Here is a 21,671-nt window from a genome sequence, read left to right on the forward strand (position 1 = left end):
GGGTCTCAATGAGAAAATTTTGAAAATTCAACTACACTGAAGCAATAAGATCATCTTCATCTACAGGATCACTGACACCTTCAATGAATTTGTGAGGTACTGCCTTCTGCTGCAAATTCCTTATTAGCTCAGGCAGTATTTCATACTTGCGTATTTATCACCTCTATTCTCTGCTTTAAGTTTCCCAAGAGTAAAGGCAACTCCAAGTTATATTCTGCATCGCTCTTTGCACAACAAAAACTGTATTGTCAGGTTTGTCAGAAGTACCACACATTCTCCTGAAACAGTTTAATCAGTTGGTGTCAATTTTATTATTCACTGTAATGCTTCCTGAGTTTGTCTTGGCTCACCTGTAAATACTCCTCCTTCTTGGAATAAGCAAAATGGCTACAGTTTTATGAAGCAGCTGTACTTCACAAAAGAGAATAATATATTGCAAAGTTGCAGTGTTGCAGTCAAGCATGACAATCAAAACCAATCTTGCTTCTGAAAGTCTCTCACAGGCCGTCCTTTAGACACCAACTTTCCCTATACTACTACAGTTCTTGAACGAGACATCACAAATTCCTTCTTTTACATCAAAGACATTCTTGCAATCCCTTTAGCATAGAAAGTAGTATGGCATATATTTGCCATTAGGGCATCAGAACATATTAATGATTGCATTATTTTGATCTAAGATACTTCTAGCTCAGCATCGGCCTCTGATAGTAGCTAAAAACAATCAAAAATGCCTAAGAAAAAGTACAAGAATAGTGATGCTGATTCTCTCTGTTCTTCTAGACTGCTACCATTTCAGCCCAGGAACTTCCTGTTTCTTCTATGTATATAGTAATTCTCAGTGGAGAGCTAACTGGAGAACAACAGATAATAATGACCTATAGCAGAGATATAAAGTATTCTGCTAATACTGGAGTTGTACAGATACTGGAATTTATGCTATTATATTGTGATTGATAATCATTCTCATGACATTAAAAACAGCCAACCAAGAATGGAGCCATGCAAAATACAGTATTACAGACCAACCCTAGGGGTCACCATACTAACTAGTCCATGCATTAATTGTCCAGCATACAGGTTGACTTGGGATTTTGGTGGGCAGAAGAGGAAAGAAGAGTGCTTAACAAATATTTTAGATTTTTAAAAGCAAAAAGAATCAGAAAATTCTGTGGTTATGAACATGTGCCTTAAGAACCAAATGTCACGTTACCTTTATAAATTTAATGAAGGGCAAGCGTGAACCACCGGACCTTGGTACTCCAAAGTTCTGAACTCAGGAATAGGACAGACATAGAATGTAATGCAACTGCAAAAACAATTTGTGATCTAATCTCACAACTGTGGCTGCCTCACTACTGAAAGTATACCATTTAGTTCTTTGATGCCTCATAGTTACTGTCAGTAAAATGGGAATAATACTTAAATAAAATAAAATAATCAATTGACAAGTTCAGAAGCTTGATTTGAGATTCTAAACTGCTTTAAAATAAGTATTTTTTCCTCATGTAAGTTAGCATTAAACCAAACTTTTCTTAATTCTTCGATGAAGATACAGGCAGGAGCATTTAGAAGTTATTCAACCAGGTAAATACAGCACTATGTAAAACAAACCCCCAAACTATTCAACTTCATAATTCCCAGGGGAATTTACTACTAGTTAGGAGTAGTAGTTAAGAACATCCAGTTCTGGATGTTTCAAATTTAAGCTGCCTTAAAGCATTCATAATTGAAGCTTTTGAAAAAACTTTTCTTTGAAGTCCATTTGTTCATAGATTTCACTGGAACTTCAAAAAAAAAAAAAGGTGATAATTTTCTAAACAATTGTACATGACCCTCAAGTCAGACACATTTTACATGTGATTACACAAGAGATTTAGCTAGACAGAAGGCAAAATCCTGAGAAAATTAGGATGCAAAGAGCTGAAATTGAACTCTGATATTAAGTTATCTGATTTCCCAGAAGTGTTATGTCATTTGAAATGAAACAGACAACCCGAGAATTAATCTTTACTGTGAACAGGATGATATATTATACAAATTTAGAACGTACTCCAAATATTTAAAAAAGCTCTTTCATTTGTTTTTTATATAGTCCAGTAATAGAAGGATGGGTATAAGTTATAGAAACAGAGAGGTACCTTACCAACAAAACAATAATAAAAAAAACCCCAAACCAATCACAATCCAAAACCACAAGACACTTTAAATACAATACAATACATAAGACTTACCTGAACACTTCCCTAACCAGACATCAAATGTTACTAGCTAATGAAAAATTCATATAACACTATTGGTAGCAGCTTAATGAATATAGTCAAAGGAATGTCAGAACACTCTGGATTATACAAAAAAATACACCCTAAAAGCTTACCTCTGAAATATACTACTATATATAGCCTATGCTGTTAACACTACACAAACATAAAGGGGAGAGCAAAGAAATAAGTTAATATCGATATTTGTGTTTTATGCCATGTCTTCTCAATACTCCATATCAGTATATAATTTCCATTTTTGTTCAAATTCATGTTAAGATGTCAATCTGTATTTTATGTCATAACACATTCCCCCAGTAACAAAATCTGAATTAAATTATTTAAGTAGAAAACAAACAAGTCATCTCACTTAATTTTGATTACCCAAATTACTTAGCCCATTCACAAGGTGCTCCCTCCTCCTCCCAAGTATATAGTTTTTGCTAATGAAACCTCTGTTCTCTGCATCTGTAATGTTCAGGGTGAGGGAGAGGGGACCCAACTATTACTGATTAAACTGTATAAAGAATTTTAAAATAAAATTGCACTTACATCATAACTATAGTCTGCATCATTTGTTACTGTCAAGTCTGCAAGGTCTCCAAGGCCCAGTACACTTAACAACACATCATCAGAACCCATAATAAATGACTTGCCTCCTCCAGGTGGAAATGTTATTGGCTCAGCTACAAAGAACAAAACAGTTTCTTTAAGTCTCAATGTAATAATTCAAACTGATGAAAAACTGCATTATTCATCACTTAAAAGCAAAGCAGTGCTTAAAACTGAACTTTTATACACTACATACTGCCCCAACTAAAAAAAAAAAAAGAGCATGAAGACACGCACACATGTGCAAACACACACACATATACTAAATACACAATTTGTATATCATGCTTTGTCATTTGCTTTAAACTTACTTTAGAGGTGTTCAATACTACTGACAAGTGACTTGACTGACATGACTTTACATTGCAAAATCAAATGTATGTCCCCGGTCTCCAAATTCTCAGCTAAATATTTCATTCACTAAACCATGCTACCTGCCTTCTATCCATTTGTAAATAAGTCTCTGAGCTTTATAGTAGTCAAATATCTCTACTTGCATGTATTTTTTTTTACCTCTCAGGCTAAAGGCCTCCTGCAAAACATCTCTCTTACTTTGATTTTTTTTTTCAGATGATTAAAAAGATGAAAAACATCATGAATTCCCTCTCTTATTTTCTCAGCATGATTTTGGATTCTAATTTAAAATACACTCAAATGATATTTATCATAGCTAGCTGTGCCTTCCCCAAACTAAAATTTAACATTTCTGTTAATTATGATTTAGAATGAATACAAATTATATATAACCATTCATTCTGAATTCACATCTGAATTATACAGTTTCAAATATTCACCCATATTTTTTTACACTCTTCAACAATTTTGTGTATCTCCTTCTACCCACAAATACCAATTCAGCAGTAAGGAATAGGAATAAAAGCTTAAACATTGTAATACTTGAGCATATTTTAGAAGCTGCTTTTACTTATCAGTATTCCTTTCCATGCAAAAATTAGGACGCTTGTTAGGTAGAGTACTTAAATGTTAGCTATGTGTAAACTTTAGCTAAGTGCAAACATCTACAGAATATGTTAAATAGTATTTGACATCTTTAAAAAATAAACTTGCTTGACTTTTGGATTTCACTGATTTGGCAGAGAGTTATGGTCTCACTTTAATGCCACCCCTTCTTTCTAATCCTCTCAGAAACCCCTTGAAATTCAGAGAAAGTAACGTTTCCAGATCTGAAAAACATCCATATCCTGTTTTTTGTCTCACAAAAAGAGTTCCAAACAAGAGGACTAATAATCAACACATTCCTGTTTTGAACACACATCTTTTATTATTCTGTATCGTCACTATCTGACTGGTAACCTAGTTACATTCCATTCCAGCTGAAGAAAAGTAACTAAGACCAGGTGTAAAGTTATAGATGTCTGGCATCATTGCTACGGCTACGCAAAGAGAAGCCACCCCAGCTAGATTAAAAAAAAAAAGAAAAAAAAAATCACTTCTCAGGAATAAAACAAGTTCTAATGCTTGAGAACTACTGCACTATTAAAAAATGTTACCTTATTGGCACAGGCAACACAAATGCATGAGACCATCTAAGAATATCATCTATGTAAGAATAAAGACTACTGTTCCTACAATTGCATAAAAAGAGCAAATCATATTCTAACTATGCACAATCACCTCTTTTTAAAACATTCACAATCCATACAAAGGTCTTGACTCATCAGAATGCTACATTATATTAACAGCCAAAAATAGCTTACCATGCCCTTATATGGACAAGCTTTTTATTTCTGTAATATTTTACTAAAACTTTCAATTTGACAGTCTATTCTAAACCACTCATATTTCAGAAAAAGCCATAATCCTGGAAAACACCTAATTATTTTCCATGTTCCCAGCTATTTCCCTTATTATTGGTTTTTGGGCTTTGGGGGGGGGACGGGGGGACAGGGACAGGGAGCATCCAGTCATCCATGCTTATTAGATGAGACCAGAATTTCTAAGGATTGATTTCTTAGTGAAAGTGTCTGAGCTCAGTATAAAAGCAGAAACAAACAATACTTTATATGAAGCAAGAAATAAAGTAACATCACAAACACTCTCTGGCCAAACCTAAATTGTGAAATCCTCAAACGAATAACAATTAGCCCCTCAATTACTTCAGACACCAAGTTTTTCCTGGTTCTTTTCTGACAGAAAGAGAGTGGCAGAACAAAAAAAATAATATAGGCTACAAAAGAAACTGAGGGGGGTTTTTTGTTGTTGTTACCGTTGTTTGGTTGATTTTGTGTTTAGGTTTTTTGTTTTGTTTTGTTTTTCCTCTTTTCTCCAAAGACTCCAATACTTTTATCTGGAATTTCCAAACCTGGCTTGCCTCTACTGTCTTTACAAGGTCCCAGCCTCCCAAACACAAGTATCTATTTACAAGTCCAAGCTCCCAAGTCATTACAGAACAGAGCTGCTGATCACTGGGGAAAGGAGGCAATATGCTCATTTTAAACTTGAGGACATTTTCCATCCCTGTTGTGATGCCGTGACTCCTATTTGATCTTTAGGACAGGCCCACAAGGTTTAAATAAGCCCCCGAACTTGTCATACTAATTCCTTGTGACATTAATGTCATCTGTCCTTAACAGATCAACTTTCATATACTTTATGCTAAAAATGAAGTACTACCACAGAAAAACACTACCACATTAAGAGTCTATATTATAAATTTATCAAGCTTTATTTGCATCAGAGGTGAATATGCCTTTATTTAAAGCTTCAAAATTAATGCTATCCAAAATTCAGAAGCATATTTCTCAATATTAAAGTTGCCAATATGTATGTATATGTTGTATAACTATGTTACTTTATTTGCAGGTTTTACTATTTTAAAATAAGACATATTCAAAGTTTAAAAAATGGTTGCAAGCTGTTTTTATATAAAGAAAAGGCAGAAAAGTAACACAATGAAAGATGCATGATGTTACAGCTACTAAAAATAAAGACCCGCAACTCTGCATACCAAACAAAAAGAACCCATCAATAGATATATGCAAATGATAAAGTTAAATAAATTACTTATAGGATGCTTTTCATCTGTAAAAAAAAATCCAGGTATTTTTCTAAAACACACAGTACAATATTATACTCATAGCATAATATATATGTTTGACTGAGTTTCCAATCAATAAATATCAAGTAAAAATTTAAGTGATGGTACATGTTTCTTTGTACATGAAACTAGGTGGAAAAAAATGCAATGATTAAATATTTGCTTGGCCAATCCTAACCAGCACTTCTTAACCTCAAGTTCTTGACATCATACATAATTAAGTCAAAATCAAGCAGTAGTATTTGTACAGACTGAAACTGCTTTATCACTACTCAGATATGTATGTTCCTATATATGTTGCTGTTGTCTACTATACAACAGGGACATCTTAATCTTGTTTTCCAGAAAGTTAATATGTCGTACACCAAAAGCAGCAGTTAATGCCCGAGCAATTAGCTGTTACTGCTATTTTTTGTCAATCTGTAGATTGACACTCCCACAACCTATAGATATTAAAAAAGAAAAACAACCCGTCAAAATAATAATTCTCTGTACAATACATTGGATGGAGAATCATGCTGCATTTGATTCTGCTTCTGAAAGTCATGCAATATGGTGAGATGGAAACCCCAGTTTCTTATGGCCAAAACTATAAAGTGTAATTACAGCATAACAATTTTCTCTTCATATTTAACCAGGCACTTGAGAATGAGAAAAAAACCCAAACCAAAACCCAAACCAAAACCCACACCTTTAGAAGTATAAAAGATATATTCCCAGCCAATTAGAACCATAGTTTACTTTCCTCCCTGAATGCCCTCCTCCCCTCAAGAAAAGAAAAAAGTGAGCTTAATAACACTTTGTTCTCTATACAAAACCAAAATTATTAGACTCTATCTCAGAACTGTAACACTTCATATTGTAGCACAAACCTTACGTACAGTCACAAGAACATTACGGCTTGGTAACTTTCATCAGCATAGGCTAGTATGTCCCAGCAAGAAAACCTGAAGTTGTCTGCAAAACCTTAGCTTTTAAAACACAACCAAATAAATAACTGAGCAAAATCTGCATTTCGTCTTGTTAACAAAAGACATATCTAGAAGGGATTCAGAGACAACACTAAGCTTGTTTGCTTGTAGCTTTGCACCATATGGTACAGACAAAAACGCAAAAAGTCGCGTAGCATTCAGGATAGAATTTCTCATCAAGCAGCAAAATTTACACTCTTAATATTCAAGTTTAAAAGTTATGCAGAAACCACAATTAGCAGGTATGATGGTAGAGATACTCATACTACTACTCTTAATGAATAAAGCCCAAACTACACTGATAAGCTGAAAACATATGAACACATTAAATAGCATGAAAATAGTGTGGACAACCTCTATTTGAAGTGGACAGTGCTTGTGCTACAGGAACCAGGCAATACAAGTCAGTCCCTATCAAATTCAAATTTAGCATCTAGTTCTTCAGAAAGATTGTTTTGTCCAATATTATTTTAGATGTAAAGTCTCTAAAAGAGACAACAACTATATGGCCTGTCCTTAACAACAAACATCTATGTTCCTTTGCACAACATGTATGGCCTTAAGAAAAACAGCCTAAAACAGACTGAGGTAACTGTGGGATCACATGCCCTTAATACCTTAACAAGGCTAAAAGGCAACCTAAAGCATGTAAATACATACTAAACCTAAATACAACTTAAATGTACGTGCACAAGTTTTAGCAACTGGAACTTCACCAGTAGGTTTTTTAATTGCACTCCATAGGTAAATTTGATACTTGATACATCTTTCAGTCGTAAATAAAAACAAAGATGAAAAGGAAGGCAGTAAAAGAGAAGGCGTGAAGACAAACACTTTTGTAAAATAATAGTTTGGGAGAGTAACAAAAAAACCCCCTCCAAATTTTCTATTTATCTGCTTGCCTGGTGAGAGGCATTTGTGGTGGCAGGGGTGAAGGAAGAATAGGAGAACCAACAGATTATCAGGATCAGTAATAATGGAAATTCTTTCCACTTCTGGTATAGCTGATACCATGCCAGGGCTTATGAGTCAAAGATCATCATAAAGTAGTCAAATCTGAATTCAGCTGAGTATTTTGAATGAGTATGTTGTGAGTAGAGGACAGAATTTACATAATGGTATTCTAATCTCAATACAAGGAAAGTAATTCCTTTAAAACGAAAAAAGCTGAATACAAGATTTTGGACTATTCAGATAATAGTTTGCCACTAACTTCCATTGCTTAAGATAATTCTGAAATTGAAACCAATACTTTGTAAACAAATAAATAGTGTCTTTGTACACCTGTGTATATAGACCAAGAGAAATTTTAAAAAAGAGAACATTAAACTTGAGGAAGAGAGACAAATTAGTCTCATAACTTAAATAACCACTCTTAAATTTCACTTTAAAATGCAGACTATGTATCAAATGTTAATACTCACCTTTCTTCCCCTCAATCAGTAACACCCTATCTGTAAAAAGGTTTTGCTAACAGGGCAGGGGGTCTGCAAACAGGGATTTAATAGTGAATAGTTTCAGAACACACTGCTGTACATAAAGTTGTTTAAAAATACTTATGAAATAATGACGAGTTATGATAAGCCACAGAAATTCAAGCCATATTCTCAGAAAACCATTTGGGAAGAATCGCAAATAAAATAATAATGTGGCAATCTGCAATTGCATTAAGCTTTACAGAGGGGACAGTAAATTACAGCGTGTGCTTTCTAAAAGAAATCTCCTGAAATATAATAAGTAGCTGAATTTTTTGTACCTTCCTCTGCTCTTGCACCTTCATGATCAGTCATTCTAGAAGAGGGTGACCTAGATTGATTAATGATTCCTGAAGGGATGTGGGGTATCTCATCATCGCCCAGATCAGCTATCATGTCGTGAAGTTTTGTCCTGTTGACTCCTGTAAATTAACGTCAGCAGCAAAGATTCATTTGATTGCTACCGCTTGAGTTGACTGAAGTCTAAAAATCCATTAAACTAATTAAACAAGAATAATTACTGATGGGACCTCCTTGAAATAAATACAATGCTTTGGTTTTGTCTTCGTATATTAATAAAATTATCTTTTGGAAATGAAAAGGAGGAGTTAATACATCAAATCTGAAAACTACATGCAAACAGTTTTAATTCACTAAATCAAAGAATAACTCCTTTGTGTTCTGTAGAGCTATTCTACAGTTTCCTGTAGGAGAGAAAAAAAAAAAAAAATACTCTTACAGCCCTGCTGAGAAGTCAAGCCAAATATTAAAAGAACATTAACTATTAAACAAAATGCATATGAATTAAACATTTGCTAATAATATTACACAACTTTATACTAAACAATTTAACACTGAAAAACAGGGTGCAAATAAAAAATAAGCTTAAAAATGAGGGAAAAAGTACAGACAACTCATAATGGGGGTGCAACAAACAATTAACTTTCCCTGCTTTTGAATGGTATTTAAATTGTATAAAGTGTTTATTAAACACAAGAGCAAGAATGCTTCCACCACTGTATGAAACTGCAGATGTATATTACCTTTATTATACCAGCATGCCTCTGGAAACAAAGCATACTGAATTATGTGCATTAAATTCATGATGTAGACACTAGCGAACAAGAATAATATGTTATAATTTAATTTTTTTTTAAATTAATAAATTCATTCCTGCTTCCACCTTACAGCTTGCATGTCAAAAAGTCAAGCTACAATCATAAAGTGAAATTTCAGTGACAGAATCTCTTTAAAGAAAACAATCCACAATGATGCAAGACATAACCAGCTTTTAAGCAATCAAGAGTCCTTCCTGGGACTGCAGACAGTTATACTATAGAACATTTAAAGTAAAAAAACTACTACCCTGCTGCCAAAAACTATGCTTTTAAACTTGCTAAAATCTAAGTGTTTACTGTCTTTAATAGGGCACATTAGAACTTAAATGATTTTCAAATATGTCCATTTTTTAGTGAAGGAAGCATTAGGAAACCACTTCCTATACTCTGAGGTGACATGTACCACTTTTATTAAAAAAGAAATCAAAACTAAACCAAAGCCTTTATTCTCAAAAAAGCAAAAGGTAAACACTATAATTACAGATGACTTATCAAAAGCAGAACTGTTTGTTTAAACAGTTAAACACTAGAAGACACTCTTTCAAACAATATCTGATCATTTCCATTTTTAGCTCTTACTAACAAAAAATGCTTAAAATTGATGTGTTCAAAAATAAGTATCCATCAATAATTTAATTCTCTGGAGATAATGAAGAATTCTCTGGAGAGATGGATGACAATGAAAAATATTTCTGGAAGTAGAATCATAGCAAAAGTATACCATGAATACCCCAAGAGGGATGCTATATAGCTATGCTCATTAATACCTGCAAAACATTTTCATTTTGCCAAATAATACAGAATGCCCTATACTTTTTTTAGGCTTTTGATATTTTCTTTCTTTCTTTTACAGAACACTTAGTATTCCAATTAAATCTACAAAGGCTGCTACCCAGAAGTAGTTTGAGAATAAAATGGCTTCCAAAAGTTTCCCTTATGCAACAGAACAGATTTCTTGAGTGGTTAAGTTTCATTTCACTCTCATGTAGAAGTGAGCCTAGAAACTTGTGATCTCAGCTAATGAAGCGAGTGTAAAATATTAAAAATGAGGAATGTCTCTTTTGCACCAACACTTTTTTTCTAATAGCCACCGGACTGATCGGATTTCATTTCAAAGGTATAATACTTAATTGCAGTCAGCAGGTGAGATCTCATATAAAAAAAAAAGTCATTCTTAAAATGGCCAGGTCTCCACCATGCAGACCACAAAGCTTGCTTTTGTCTTTATTCCAGTTGGCCGTCAGCCAGCCACCTACAGTGACCAGCAGCAAGTACATTCTTGAAGATATTGTAGAGCAATCAATAAATGACACGATAAAAGTCATGACTGGTACCCTAAACTGTCTACTTTAATATATCCTTTGTTTTCCACAAGAAAACCCTTTTGTTTTCTCCATGTCAATATGCACGAACTGTTCAACACATAGATGGAAAATGCTGAAAATGGCTTATAAACTCTTACTCACATCCAAACTGAAAGCATCTTTTGGAGGTGCTTTCACACCAAACATATGGGCATGAGAAGTTTGCCTCAGAGCACACTCTAGAAGTAACTAGAAGTAGCCCCCCTGCTCTGCTACCTCAAACCAGCCAGTCATTTAGGATGTCACTGGTTAGGGGACTGTAAGCCTTATCTTGGTTTCGGCTGGGATAGACTTAATTGTCTTCCTAGTAGCTGGTACAGTGTTATGTTTTGGGTTCAGTATGAGAAGAACATTGATAACACACTGATGTTTTCAATTGTTGCTACGTAGTGTTTAGACTAAGTCAAGGATTTTTCAGCTTCTCATGACCAGCTAGCAAGAAGGCTGGAGGGGCACAAGAAGTTGGCACAGGACACAGCCAGGGCAGCTGACCCAAAATAGCCAAAGGGGTATTCCATACCATGTGACATCATGTCTAGTATATAAACCGGGGGGAGTGGGGTTGGGGGGAATCGCTGCTCAGGGACTAACTGGGCATCGGTTGGTGGGTGGTGAGCAATTGCACTGTGCATCCTTTGTATATTCCAATCCTTTTATCATTACTGCTGTCACTTTATTAGTGTTATCATTATTAGTTTCTTCTTTTCTGTTAAACTGTTCTTATCTGAACCCACGAGGTTGGGGGGGTTTTTCCGATTCCCTCCCCCATCCCACCGCATAGGGGGGAGTGAGTGAGCGGCTGTGTGGTGCTTAGTTGCTGGCTGGGGTTAAACCACAACACCTTTTAATGTTTTTCAGTATGTTTAGTCACCTTTTGTCCTTCAGCCATAACCTCAGAACAGCCCCCAATCCATTGTACAATACAGAGAGAAACTTCTTTCTGAAGTTTACAAAAGAGCAGCTGCTGTTTCCAACCACTTCTCTGTATTTCATGCTGAAAATCGTCAATATTCAAGACTCTGCGACCACCACAGAAGACTGTGCAGATTTCTGCTTTCAAATAAGTGCAAGTGTACCTTCACATAATTGTTGAAGTATTTTAAATGTTACAAAGATTTTTAAGGATAAGAATGTGCTGTCTCTGCATGATCAAAGCACAAACTAGATGACTGTGTTTTATCCTCAAGACTAGAAAAAAAAATAATAAAAAAATCAGTAAACATGAACCTGTTATGAACAAAAGCAAAACACCTACAATCCCATCTTAGTGTATCCTTCTTCAGAGATCAAAAGTGAAAAAGGTAATTGAATATTCAGTGCTGAAAAGTTGTAGTCTGAGAAGCCATAAGCAGATTTCTATTAGCTCCAAGATGTAATAGCCCAAGTCAGAATACAACACAGGGATCCGTCTATATCAACAGGTGATGGTAATGAAGATGGTAAAATCCAAATCTGTTTTCATGCCTATCAACTATTACACTGTATTTCCCGAAAACAAGGCCAGCAAAGTGAATGGGACAGACACTGTTTCATAAATACAGAAAAATTAGATTGAAGGGAAAAAAGCAGGAAAGTAAAAAATTAGAAAAGTTTCGAGGAAACCAAGGAAAATCAGTAAAGGGATCTTCATTTTAACGGTAATGTACACATACAATTTAAGATGTGAAAACTATTTTTCAGATTGCTGAGAACACATTACGCTGACCTGATAGTATGAAATGAGATACGCATCATCTCCACTATTACATTCTGAAAATGTGACAGACTGTATCTGAAAACCAGTCATCCCCTGATTTACCTGCCAAAACTGATCTTATCAAACTTGAGCAAGAAGTTGGCCTTAAATTCAGCATATTACTGTAAAAGGTAAGCCTGGTTTTGTAGAAATCCAACCTAACTCCCTATCTATTTATCACAATGAAGTCCAAATAGGTTGTGGTTGGTTTGTGGTTTTTTTGGTGTGTTTTGGTTGTGGTGGTGTTTTTTTTAAATATAAGAATCTTTCAATAAACAGGTTTTGGGTTATTTTACAGCTGATATTATAAAAGCAATTGAAGTGTGGAGTGGGTTTTGGCTTGTTTTGGGTTTTTTTTGTTTTCTTTTGTGTTTTTTTTAAAGATCCTTTCACAAGGAAGTGTTATTTCCACATAACATGGTGACTATCGGGGGGGGGGGGGGGGGCACACAAAAAAAAAGAGTAAATATTACATTATGAACACATATGTGCTGACAGAAGATGACCTAAATTAAGGTGTTCCACCCAAAAGAAAACATATGAGTGCAGAAGTATCAAAGTAGAATCAAATCTAGTTCTGTTCACTTATTTATCTCTACATTTGGAATGAAAGTTACCATACCTGGGCCAGGGCTATGAAGACCCTGTTATGAAGGCAACAGTCTAAATGCAGATTATGGTAGTTACCAGATGCATATCCAACAAAAGAACCCGTTAGAATGTCTGCCCTATTATGCTGTCCTCAAAGTATTGCAAGAGTTGATAGTCAATGCATGTTTATTTGATCTTTATGACAATATATATACTGCCATGCAGATAAACTCTGGTATTGCTTGAAATAAGTTCTGGTAAAAGTCTGGCAATACACTGAAGAGCAAAGAGATGAATATTCAGATTGAAGTTCATGAATGATCAGACATGAGAAGCAGGAATAAAGAAGGCCTTTGACATTATTTTCACTCTTAGTGTTAAAAAAAACTGAGGAAAAAAGTCTATGAATCAAATAAACAGAATTTAAATAAATCTGCCCAACCTTAAATGCATACTTTTACTGCGTGTGGAGTTATCTCATTCAATTAGCTCTGTGATTGAGGCCAATTTTTAATCAGAAACTGCTATCATGAATGTGACAAGTGCAGAATCTCACAAACCACTCTGTGATACTATCTATATGAGCTCAGGGTTTCCCAAGGAGAATTTAAACTTAAAACCCAAAACGCTAAACAGTGACTTACGTGACCTCACAGCATTGTGATATACAGTTGTCTCCTAAATATTCTCTTATGTGAACATAAGCAGGTTTCAAAATTACTTTAGATGAAGAAAATATTCCTTTTAAGTTTTGATAGTGGAACACACATTGTCAAAAGACAATATACATCAAATAATAATTGACAGCCAACATGTCATGTCATTCATAGTATAAAACTTAATGTTATACTGTTTGCAGCAACTGCAGGAAAGTGGACAGAAAGGAAAAGTTTTTATTATAATGTTGCAAAGTTTTAAATTTTGCAACAGGATATTCCAGAGTAATTACTATTTTAAATGATAGTCACAACCAATTTATTCAGCAATGTAGACCATTAAAATGCCATTTTTTTTTTTTTTTACAAAGTAGTTGTTTTTGATGGGTGAGAATTATGCTCCTTTTCTGGAAATTTTAAGATTTACAGATGCAAAACCAAAATGATGATAGAAATTCTTGATTGCATAGCAGCTGAAGAAGCAACAGTTACAAGAAAGGGAAATCCTTTCTAGACAAGCCAAAATAATGCCAGTAAAACAAATCTGGAGGCCTGAGAAGAGATTTTCATGCAATTTATAATCTTAGAACAACACTACTTGTCCCTGTTTTACAGCTGCTTACCTTGCACAAGCCAGAAAGTAGAAACTAACCAGTGTAGTGGGTGTGGAAAGATTAGAATCAAATCAAAAGTACGGTTTCAAGAACTTTCTGTATGTGATAACCTAAAGGCACAATTTTTGAGAGAGAAATAAAAAAATCCCCTGAATAATTACTTTTTTTCCCCCAAGAATTCAAAACATTTGCTGTTATTTTGCAGCCACTGTGCTTCCAAAAGTCTAAAATGTGAAGCTTAACAAGAAAGTTTCAAATAAAAGAAGTCCATTTTAGTATTAAAAAGAACTTTCTAACCCTACAAAATACTTCATGTGAATTTGATGTCAACTGCTGATTTACATGTTAAATAAGGATACCCATTAGCATCCAGATTACTACAGTAAGTTCTAATCAAACCAAAGACTAGGTAAAAATCTCTACTTCATCAAAGATTTTATATTTGTATGTACATGCAAGTCATACAAAATTGCTGAAAACAACAATCAACAGGCACTAACTGAATTTTAATTTGTTAGATGTTACAACATAATTTCAAATCTTAATAATTCCAGAATTCTTCATGAAGTGTTATATTTTAATTACCACTTAATTTAGTTAGTACATATTCACACAATTTTTCAAATAGAGGAAAAAGTATTTTTTACTAAATATAGCCAAAACCTGTTATAATATACTTTCAAAATAAAACCACTGCAATCAAGGGAGCTTCTCTAGAGTGACACTGAATTAAGAAAACTTTCTCCACTAAGAGCTTTGTATAGTTGATGACATAAGTTACAAAAGCATCTTTACCAGGTACTTCAATATTGAAGTTTGGTATAACTTACATAGTTCAAATAGGTCAACTAGTCTGAAAACTCTTAAAGAATAAAGAGGTATCAACCAAAATGTGGTAACTGCACAGAAAAGTGAAGGGCACCATAAAATAAAGATTATATCCTAAAGAAAGCCACAAAAAAGGTTTGTATTTACATTACGGGCATTTTTTTATTCTCATTGCCTTAGATTGTAAAAATAATTACAAGCCCATAAATAGCAATTATACCTCGATTCAAGCTCATGTTAAACAAAAAAAACCCAACACCACCCCCCCAACAGTACCATAGTATTATACTGCAAGAAGCAGATAAAGTTTAAATCTTTCAGAAAACTTCTCAGAAGTATCCTCAAAATGCAAGTTCTTCATTATTTTTACACTCACATTTCAAAGCATTTAGCTCTCTTTACCTATTTAACCTTAAATTTTTAATGTGTTTTCAACATTTCTCATCTAGGAAATGGCTGTCAAAGGTTTTGACATATTCACATTCAGCAGGTAGAAAGTTAAAGTTGGTTGCCCCCATTACAGAAAATGATGCTTAATGAAAAAAAACAAAAACAGAACTTGTGAGAAAAAATGTCTTCTACATAGATAGGCAAAAAAGCGTTGCATTACAAGATTCAGAATCTGCACTTACTCTTTACCCCTTTCTTCCCCTTTCGTTCCTTCTTGTACTGTTCCTTCAGTTTACTTATTAGTCCCTGGTCTACATCCCAAACCTCAGCAGTTGGGGACAGGTCATCTTTGTCTACATGCAGCATATTATTAAAAGAAAAAAAATCAGCAATTGGCAATGCAAGCTGTTGGCGATTTACTATCATAGCTGTATAAGAGCATTAATAAAAGTTCTTAATAAATCTTTACTTTAAAGGTGCAGTCTCATTTTTAAGTTTACAAAATACTAAGCCTCATTTCATACAGTTTTGCAAGGCACTGTATAGTATCAGTTACATATTTGAAAATTGTATGTTATTTTGTTACTAAGGAGCAAACAAATTAAGCTTCATAACTGTTTATGTTAGATACTTCAAAATACACAAAAATTCATTGGTGTTCAGAAACGATTACTGCATCTTTAGAAAGACAGTGTTAAGAAATTATTCAGCCAGTGTTGAATAAGCAAATAAAAGTCATGCTATATCTCTCATGAAAATGCAAGCTGAGTAAGTCAGTGCCAGTTTATTCATGAAGACCACCATGCATCCTCTCGCACTCATTCTACATGCACAAGACATAAACTTTGGTCCTACATATAACCAGAGAAACAAGTCTATAGATAAAGCTTTTTACATAAAGATGAAGAAAAGTAATTCGCATAGGTGAATAAATTGACATCCCACTGGATTCCAGCAATTAAATTATAATTAGTAGAAATACAACATTCCACGGTAGTTTCAGAAGACATATCTTTTTCTGTTTGACAAATATTGCAGAGTTAATTATTCTCAAAGAAAAGTCAAGTCTCCACTTTTCTAAACTATCCATCTCAAATATTTCTGGAAACAGAATTAATAAAAGGATAAATTTGTTTCTAAGACAAGGTAAATGTAACATTTGCAGAAGAACTTTTGCTAGCAGACAACTAGGCAGCAAACTTGGTTTGTGTGCCAGTTAAGCTTATGCTCACAAATTCTTTAGGCATAAAATAATAAAACTAATTTCCTCAGTTTTCAACTTCCAATCATACCTATGATATCAGTGTTTCCATAAAACAGCAATTTTTGAAGATGTAACCATTACAGTCATAAAAGTACACAAGAAGAGCCATACACAGCAGAAACAAAGAAACATGCATTTAGGATGCAAACCAGTAGGAGTTATTCCAAGTACATGTTTCATGACAAAACATGACCACAAATGAGAAGATATCCTAGGACATTGATGCATCTACCGTCATTCTAATAGGGCTGATCAATGACAAAACAAACAATCTTGATCAAAGAGGTGGAATATAGAAATGGCAAGGGTGGTGAAGGCATGAAATGGGCACCATAATGGCAAAGTCCCCTCAGCTGTCCACAAAGAACTGTGGAGAGGGGAACAGAACAATGACATCCTACACCAAACTGCAGCTACAACTACCAAACTGCAAACACAAAGACCTCAATCTTTATGAGGGCCAAAAGATCGACAAAGAATAGTGATTAGTCAGGAAATACAAGAGGCACAGAAAGATAAGGCAGAGGATATGCCCAACCAGAAGAGAAAGGAAATTAGGAGAAACAAACAAAAAAACCCAAACCCTAAAACCCAATGAAAGGAAATTCAGTTAAGAACAAATCAAAATTAAAAAAAAAAAATAATCTAAAGCATCACTAATAAAAGGAAAATAATCAGCTAGGTTGCAGCATTGCAGAGAAGGATTCAGGAATTAAACTGAACCAGAAGCTGACCATACGTAACAGCAATGTAATGCTGCTGTAAAAAAAAAATAAAGCCAAAACAAAACTGTCATTCTGGTATGTTTTAAAAGGTGTGGTGTATTAAACCAGGAGTAGTCCACATAATTCAGTGATGGTGATGACAAAATTGAAGTAACATGTCCAGTCTGTGTTCTACACTAGAAGTTTAGAAAATGTCTGTAGATTGCAAAACAAACAGGGCATTAAATAACAAGACGAAGAATTTGAAGGAACTGGACTTGTTCAGTCAACAGAAAACCGGAAAAACATAAGCCTGCAAACAAATACTCAAAAACAATGCTATCGACTGCTGAAATGTAGGTCATAAATAGAAAACTAGATAAAACACTAACTGATTAACCAGAGAGGCTGTAAAATTAATTTCAATGAAGATTTTTAGGAAAACCCAGCAGTGTTTCTCTCAGGTATGCCTAAATATACTTAGCTATTTCAGAACAGAGCCATGTAACTAAAAGACCTTCGCAATTCCCCCCTAGTAGTGAACTTCCTCAAACTGCCTGCAGTGTTTATAACCCACACTAAACTGACATCAGGACAGTGCAGAGGATCCAGGTGGAGAAAAGATTTTTAAATTATTTATTTATTTATTTTTATTTAAAAGATGACCCAAGTGACTGAATTCCAGTCACACTCTGCCACCCAGAATTCTGAGCAGTCAGTCATTCTCTGACTCATGGTCCATCTGTAAACAGAACTTTTGTGTTTCACAGAGAGGAGAAATTCAGTGATGAACACATAGTTAGTCATCAAAGTCATAAGCAGAATAAAAAGACTACATAATATGTAACATAATATATAACAATATGTATTTATTCCTGTTTGCTTAAGCAAACAGAAGTTCTATATGCATCCCTTTCTTGATGATACTATATCACAAGGCATTTATAAATTTTTTAATCTAAAAATGTATATTTTTTAATGTGCTGCACACTTTAATTCTTTATTTAACAGTGTTTGAATTTGCTCATCCTTCACTATTTTGAAGATAAGCTTTTCCTAAGTAAAACATGTTCCATGACAGAACACTTTAAATCACAATGTTTGAAAATAATTTAAGACTCAAAGTATACTAAATGAAGCACTTACAAAAAACCAATGTGTTCATAAAAAGCCGTATTATAGGAAGGAAAAATAGCAACCCAAACTTCCACACTTGGTGGCTGGTTTGCAGAAGTCTCCAATAGCAAAAATGTAACTATCAAATTTGACAATGAAATATTTTAGTGTATCTGAAGTTAGACCTACAGATAATACCTTGACGATTAAGTATTGAAAGTAATAATAAAGCAAGACTAGGCAATAGGTTTAGAGCCTAAACATCAGAAATTTCCAGATACTAGATAAAAGCATTATAAAGAAATACACATGTAAATGTTTACATTTTTTCAGACAGCCTAAATCTATGAAAGAGTAAGAAGTAATAGAAGTATACCAATGACAGGAAAACTAAAACAGGAAGAAAAAAAAGCTGAGAAGAAAACAGAACATAGCAACTATTCACATTATGAAGAAAAATATGAACTTTAACTGAAATACTAAAGTTGATGGGTTCAAAATGATGTGACAGGCTAAAATAAATCGGTTTAGGCAATGTATTATTTTATTTTAGAAGGCATTTAAGTGGGACAATATTTGAAGTGTTATTTTTAATAGGTAATAAAGAAGCATTGCCTTTAAATATTTTAAATTTACACACTGATCTTTAAAAAAGTGATGTTTAACCCCAAGACCTGATAGATTGTATGCTTAATCATCCATTTAAGGAAAGAACAGCTGTACTAAAATCAGTGGCATACTATGAAAAAAGCATTGCTACCACACAGTTGGAAGTATGTCTTCTGACTCATTTAAATAGTAATTTAGTATAAAATATACAAACTTACGGATATTGTCTTCATATGGCAAAACTTAGAACACATACTTTTTAGAATGAAAGTAAGTTTATGTTTATTTCCTCCTCCCCACTTCCTTGCCTCAGACATGAGTGTTTTGGTAACAATGAATTACTGCAGTTAAACAAATTGTCACAAAAAAGCTGTCACAAGTGTGTAAAAACTCCTAAAATGCTATGGGTTCACTTAAACCGTAATAAAAGACATTCAAACTGCTCTCTGAAAGTGCAGTGGGTCAATTTGATTTTTAAAACAGATTTTTAAATTTCATTTTATTTTTAAGTTTGTGACAGCAACTGAACTGCTCAAAAACAAGTTTGAAAAAATTTAGCTTGCAAAGTCAGCATTGCAAATAAATCAATCCTCCCTTTCTGGGTAACTACCTGAGAAGATGACAGAGGTACAACATGCTGGAAAGTAATCTTGGAAAGCAATTACTTGGAATTTCAACGGACAAGCTAGTTCAGTAAGTTTCAGCAGTATGCTCTGAAAAAATGGATAAATCTTTGCATGAATTATAGTATCAAGCTGTCTTTCCTGCTGTATACAATAGTAGTAAGACTGATGCTAGAACCAGAACTTTCTGCATCACTACACATTTGAAGGGATGTTGCAAATTAAAAGTCAAAACCTTGGCTTCAGGGCCTGTGAGGCGTCTTATACCAAGAGATTTGCCTGTTTGGCTAAATAAGATGATCAAGAAACTAATCAAATAGCATTGCCTTCAAAGGGGAACACCACCAAGCAACTAAAATGCTTCTAAAAATAGACAGGTATTATCAAAACTAAAGGTTACAGTTTGTCTGGCTTCATTTTCCGACTAGAAATAAGACTGAGTTTTAAAAATAAAGGTGACTAACCCTTTGACACTAATTTCCAGGAGGGAATGCTTTCTAACCATTGGTACCTTCAAAATCAAGACTGGATGATTTTCCTGGAAGATGTACCGGTATTTTGATTTCTGTAGATCTTTATGTTCTCTTTGCTTACGAGGTGTTTATCTAAGTATGACAAATTCATCGTCTCAATGACGTAAAATGGTCAAACAAGATGATCCAGTAGGACTTTTTGGCCTTACAATGAAAGACTTGCAGTATGCCACCACAAAATTGTTTGTACCATAGTTCAGAAACTAAGATGGTCAATTTCCCATTTCAAGGCAGATGTGCATTCATTAGTTGGTTCATTATTCTTTTTCCTACCCAAAATCTCTCCCTCTTTTAGTTTCTTCTTTTGAAACATGTAGGCTCCAGGAGTTTCTGACTTAGCATATTTTGTTTCACATCAAATTAGTAACCTACTTAATTTTATTATCTACTCTAAAGTTAAAATGAATTAAAAAAAAGTTGGGCCAGTACAAAAATATTTTTTTGATCCTACTAATGCAAGCCACGTTAGCAATAACATCTAAAAATCTCAGCCAGAAAAACTAAATATACTAATTGCCCATTTTTACAAGTATGCCAAAGAAATTCATTTAACATGAGCACAGAAAGTTTAAAGCTCCTGATCAGAAACAAATGGGGGGGGGGGGGGGGGATCTAGATTTGAAAGCAAATTTAATTCAGATATAAAAACATTCAGAATCCTAGCCTTTCTTATTCAAGAAAGAAAACAGTCTCCTCTCTTAGTTTTGGAATCAAAACCAAAACCTGAAACAAATATAATTATATTTGTGCCAACTACAACAGCATATATACATATATATATATATATATATATATATGAAAGTTTCAGCACCCAATACACTATTATCTAAGCATCAGCATTTGATCACAATCATCCACACATCCACACCGTCTTAGTAGGTTCTGTGACTCTTATGTGCTATCATGAACAAGTATTCCTTTGTTTCTAAATGCTTTTATTAGCATCTTACCCCACTCTGTTCCATCTCCTGAACTTCGAGCTTCTCCAGCTCCCTCACCATCTTCAGCTGTCACTAAAAAATCAAATTCTTTCAAAGCTTCTTCAGTATCAGGGTCATCTGTAAGGTCAGCAGCTAAACCTTCATTACCAATCTGCAAGCAGATAAACATTATTCTGCATTTGAATCATAAACAAATTTCTACTCAAGC

At 34.1% G+C, this 21,671-nt stretch overlaps 1 protein-coding gene across 4 annotated transcripts in view; it reads right to left on the bottom strand.

The window, feature by feature from the left end:
• STRN3 (striatin 3) overlaps positions 1-21,671 on the bottom strand; it is a 68,734-nt gene that overhangs the window by 16,197 nt on the left and 30,866 nt on the right. For 2 of the 4 annotated variants that reach the window (XM_052782554.1, XM_052782552.1), the window contains exons 7-10: positions 21,473-21,614; positions 15,916-16,026; positions 8,659-8,799; positions 2,814-2,947 (exon numbers count right to left, since the gene is read on the bottom strand). In XM_052782554.1, the coding sequence (XP_052638514.1) occupies positions 2,814-2,947; positions 8,659-8,799; positions 15,916-16,026; positions 21,473-21,614 (528 nt within the window). The remainder of the gene's footprint in view (positions 1-2,813; positions 2,948-8,658; positions 8,800-15,915; positions 16,027-21,472; positions 21,615-21,671) is intronic. The other 2 variants (XM_052782555.1, XM_052782556.1) reach the window with 2 other exon arrangements.

Source organism: Harpia harpyja, chromosome 3, assembly GCF_026419915.1.
Source record: "Harpia harpyja isolate bHarHar1 chromosome 3, bHarHar1 primary haplotype, whole genome shotgun sequence".
NCBI lineage: Eukaryota > Metazoa > Chordata > Aves > Accipitriformes > Accipitridae > Harpia > Harpia harpyja.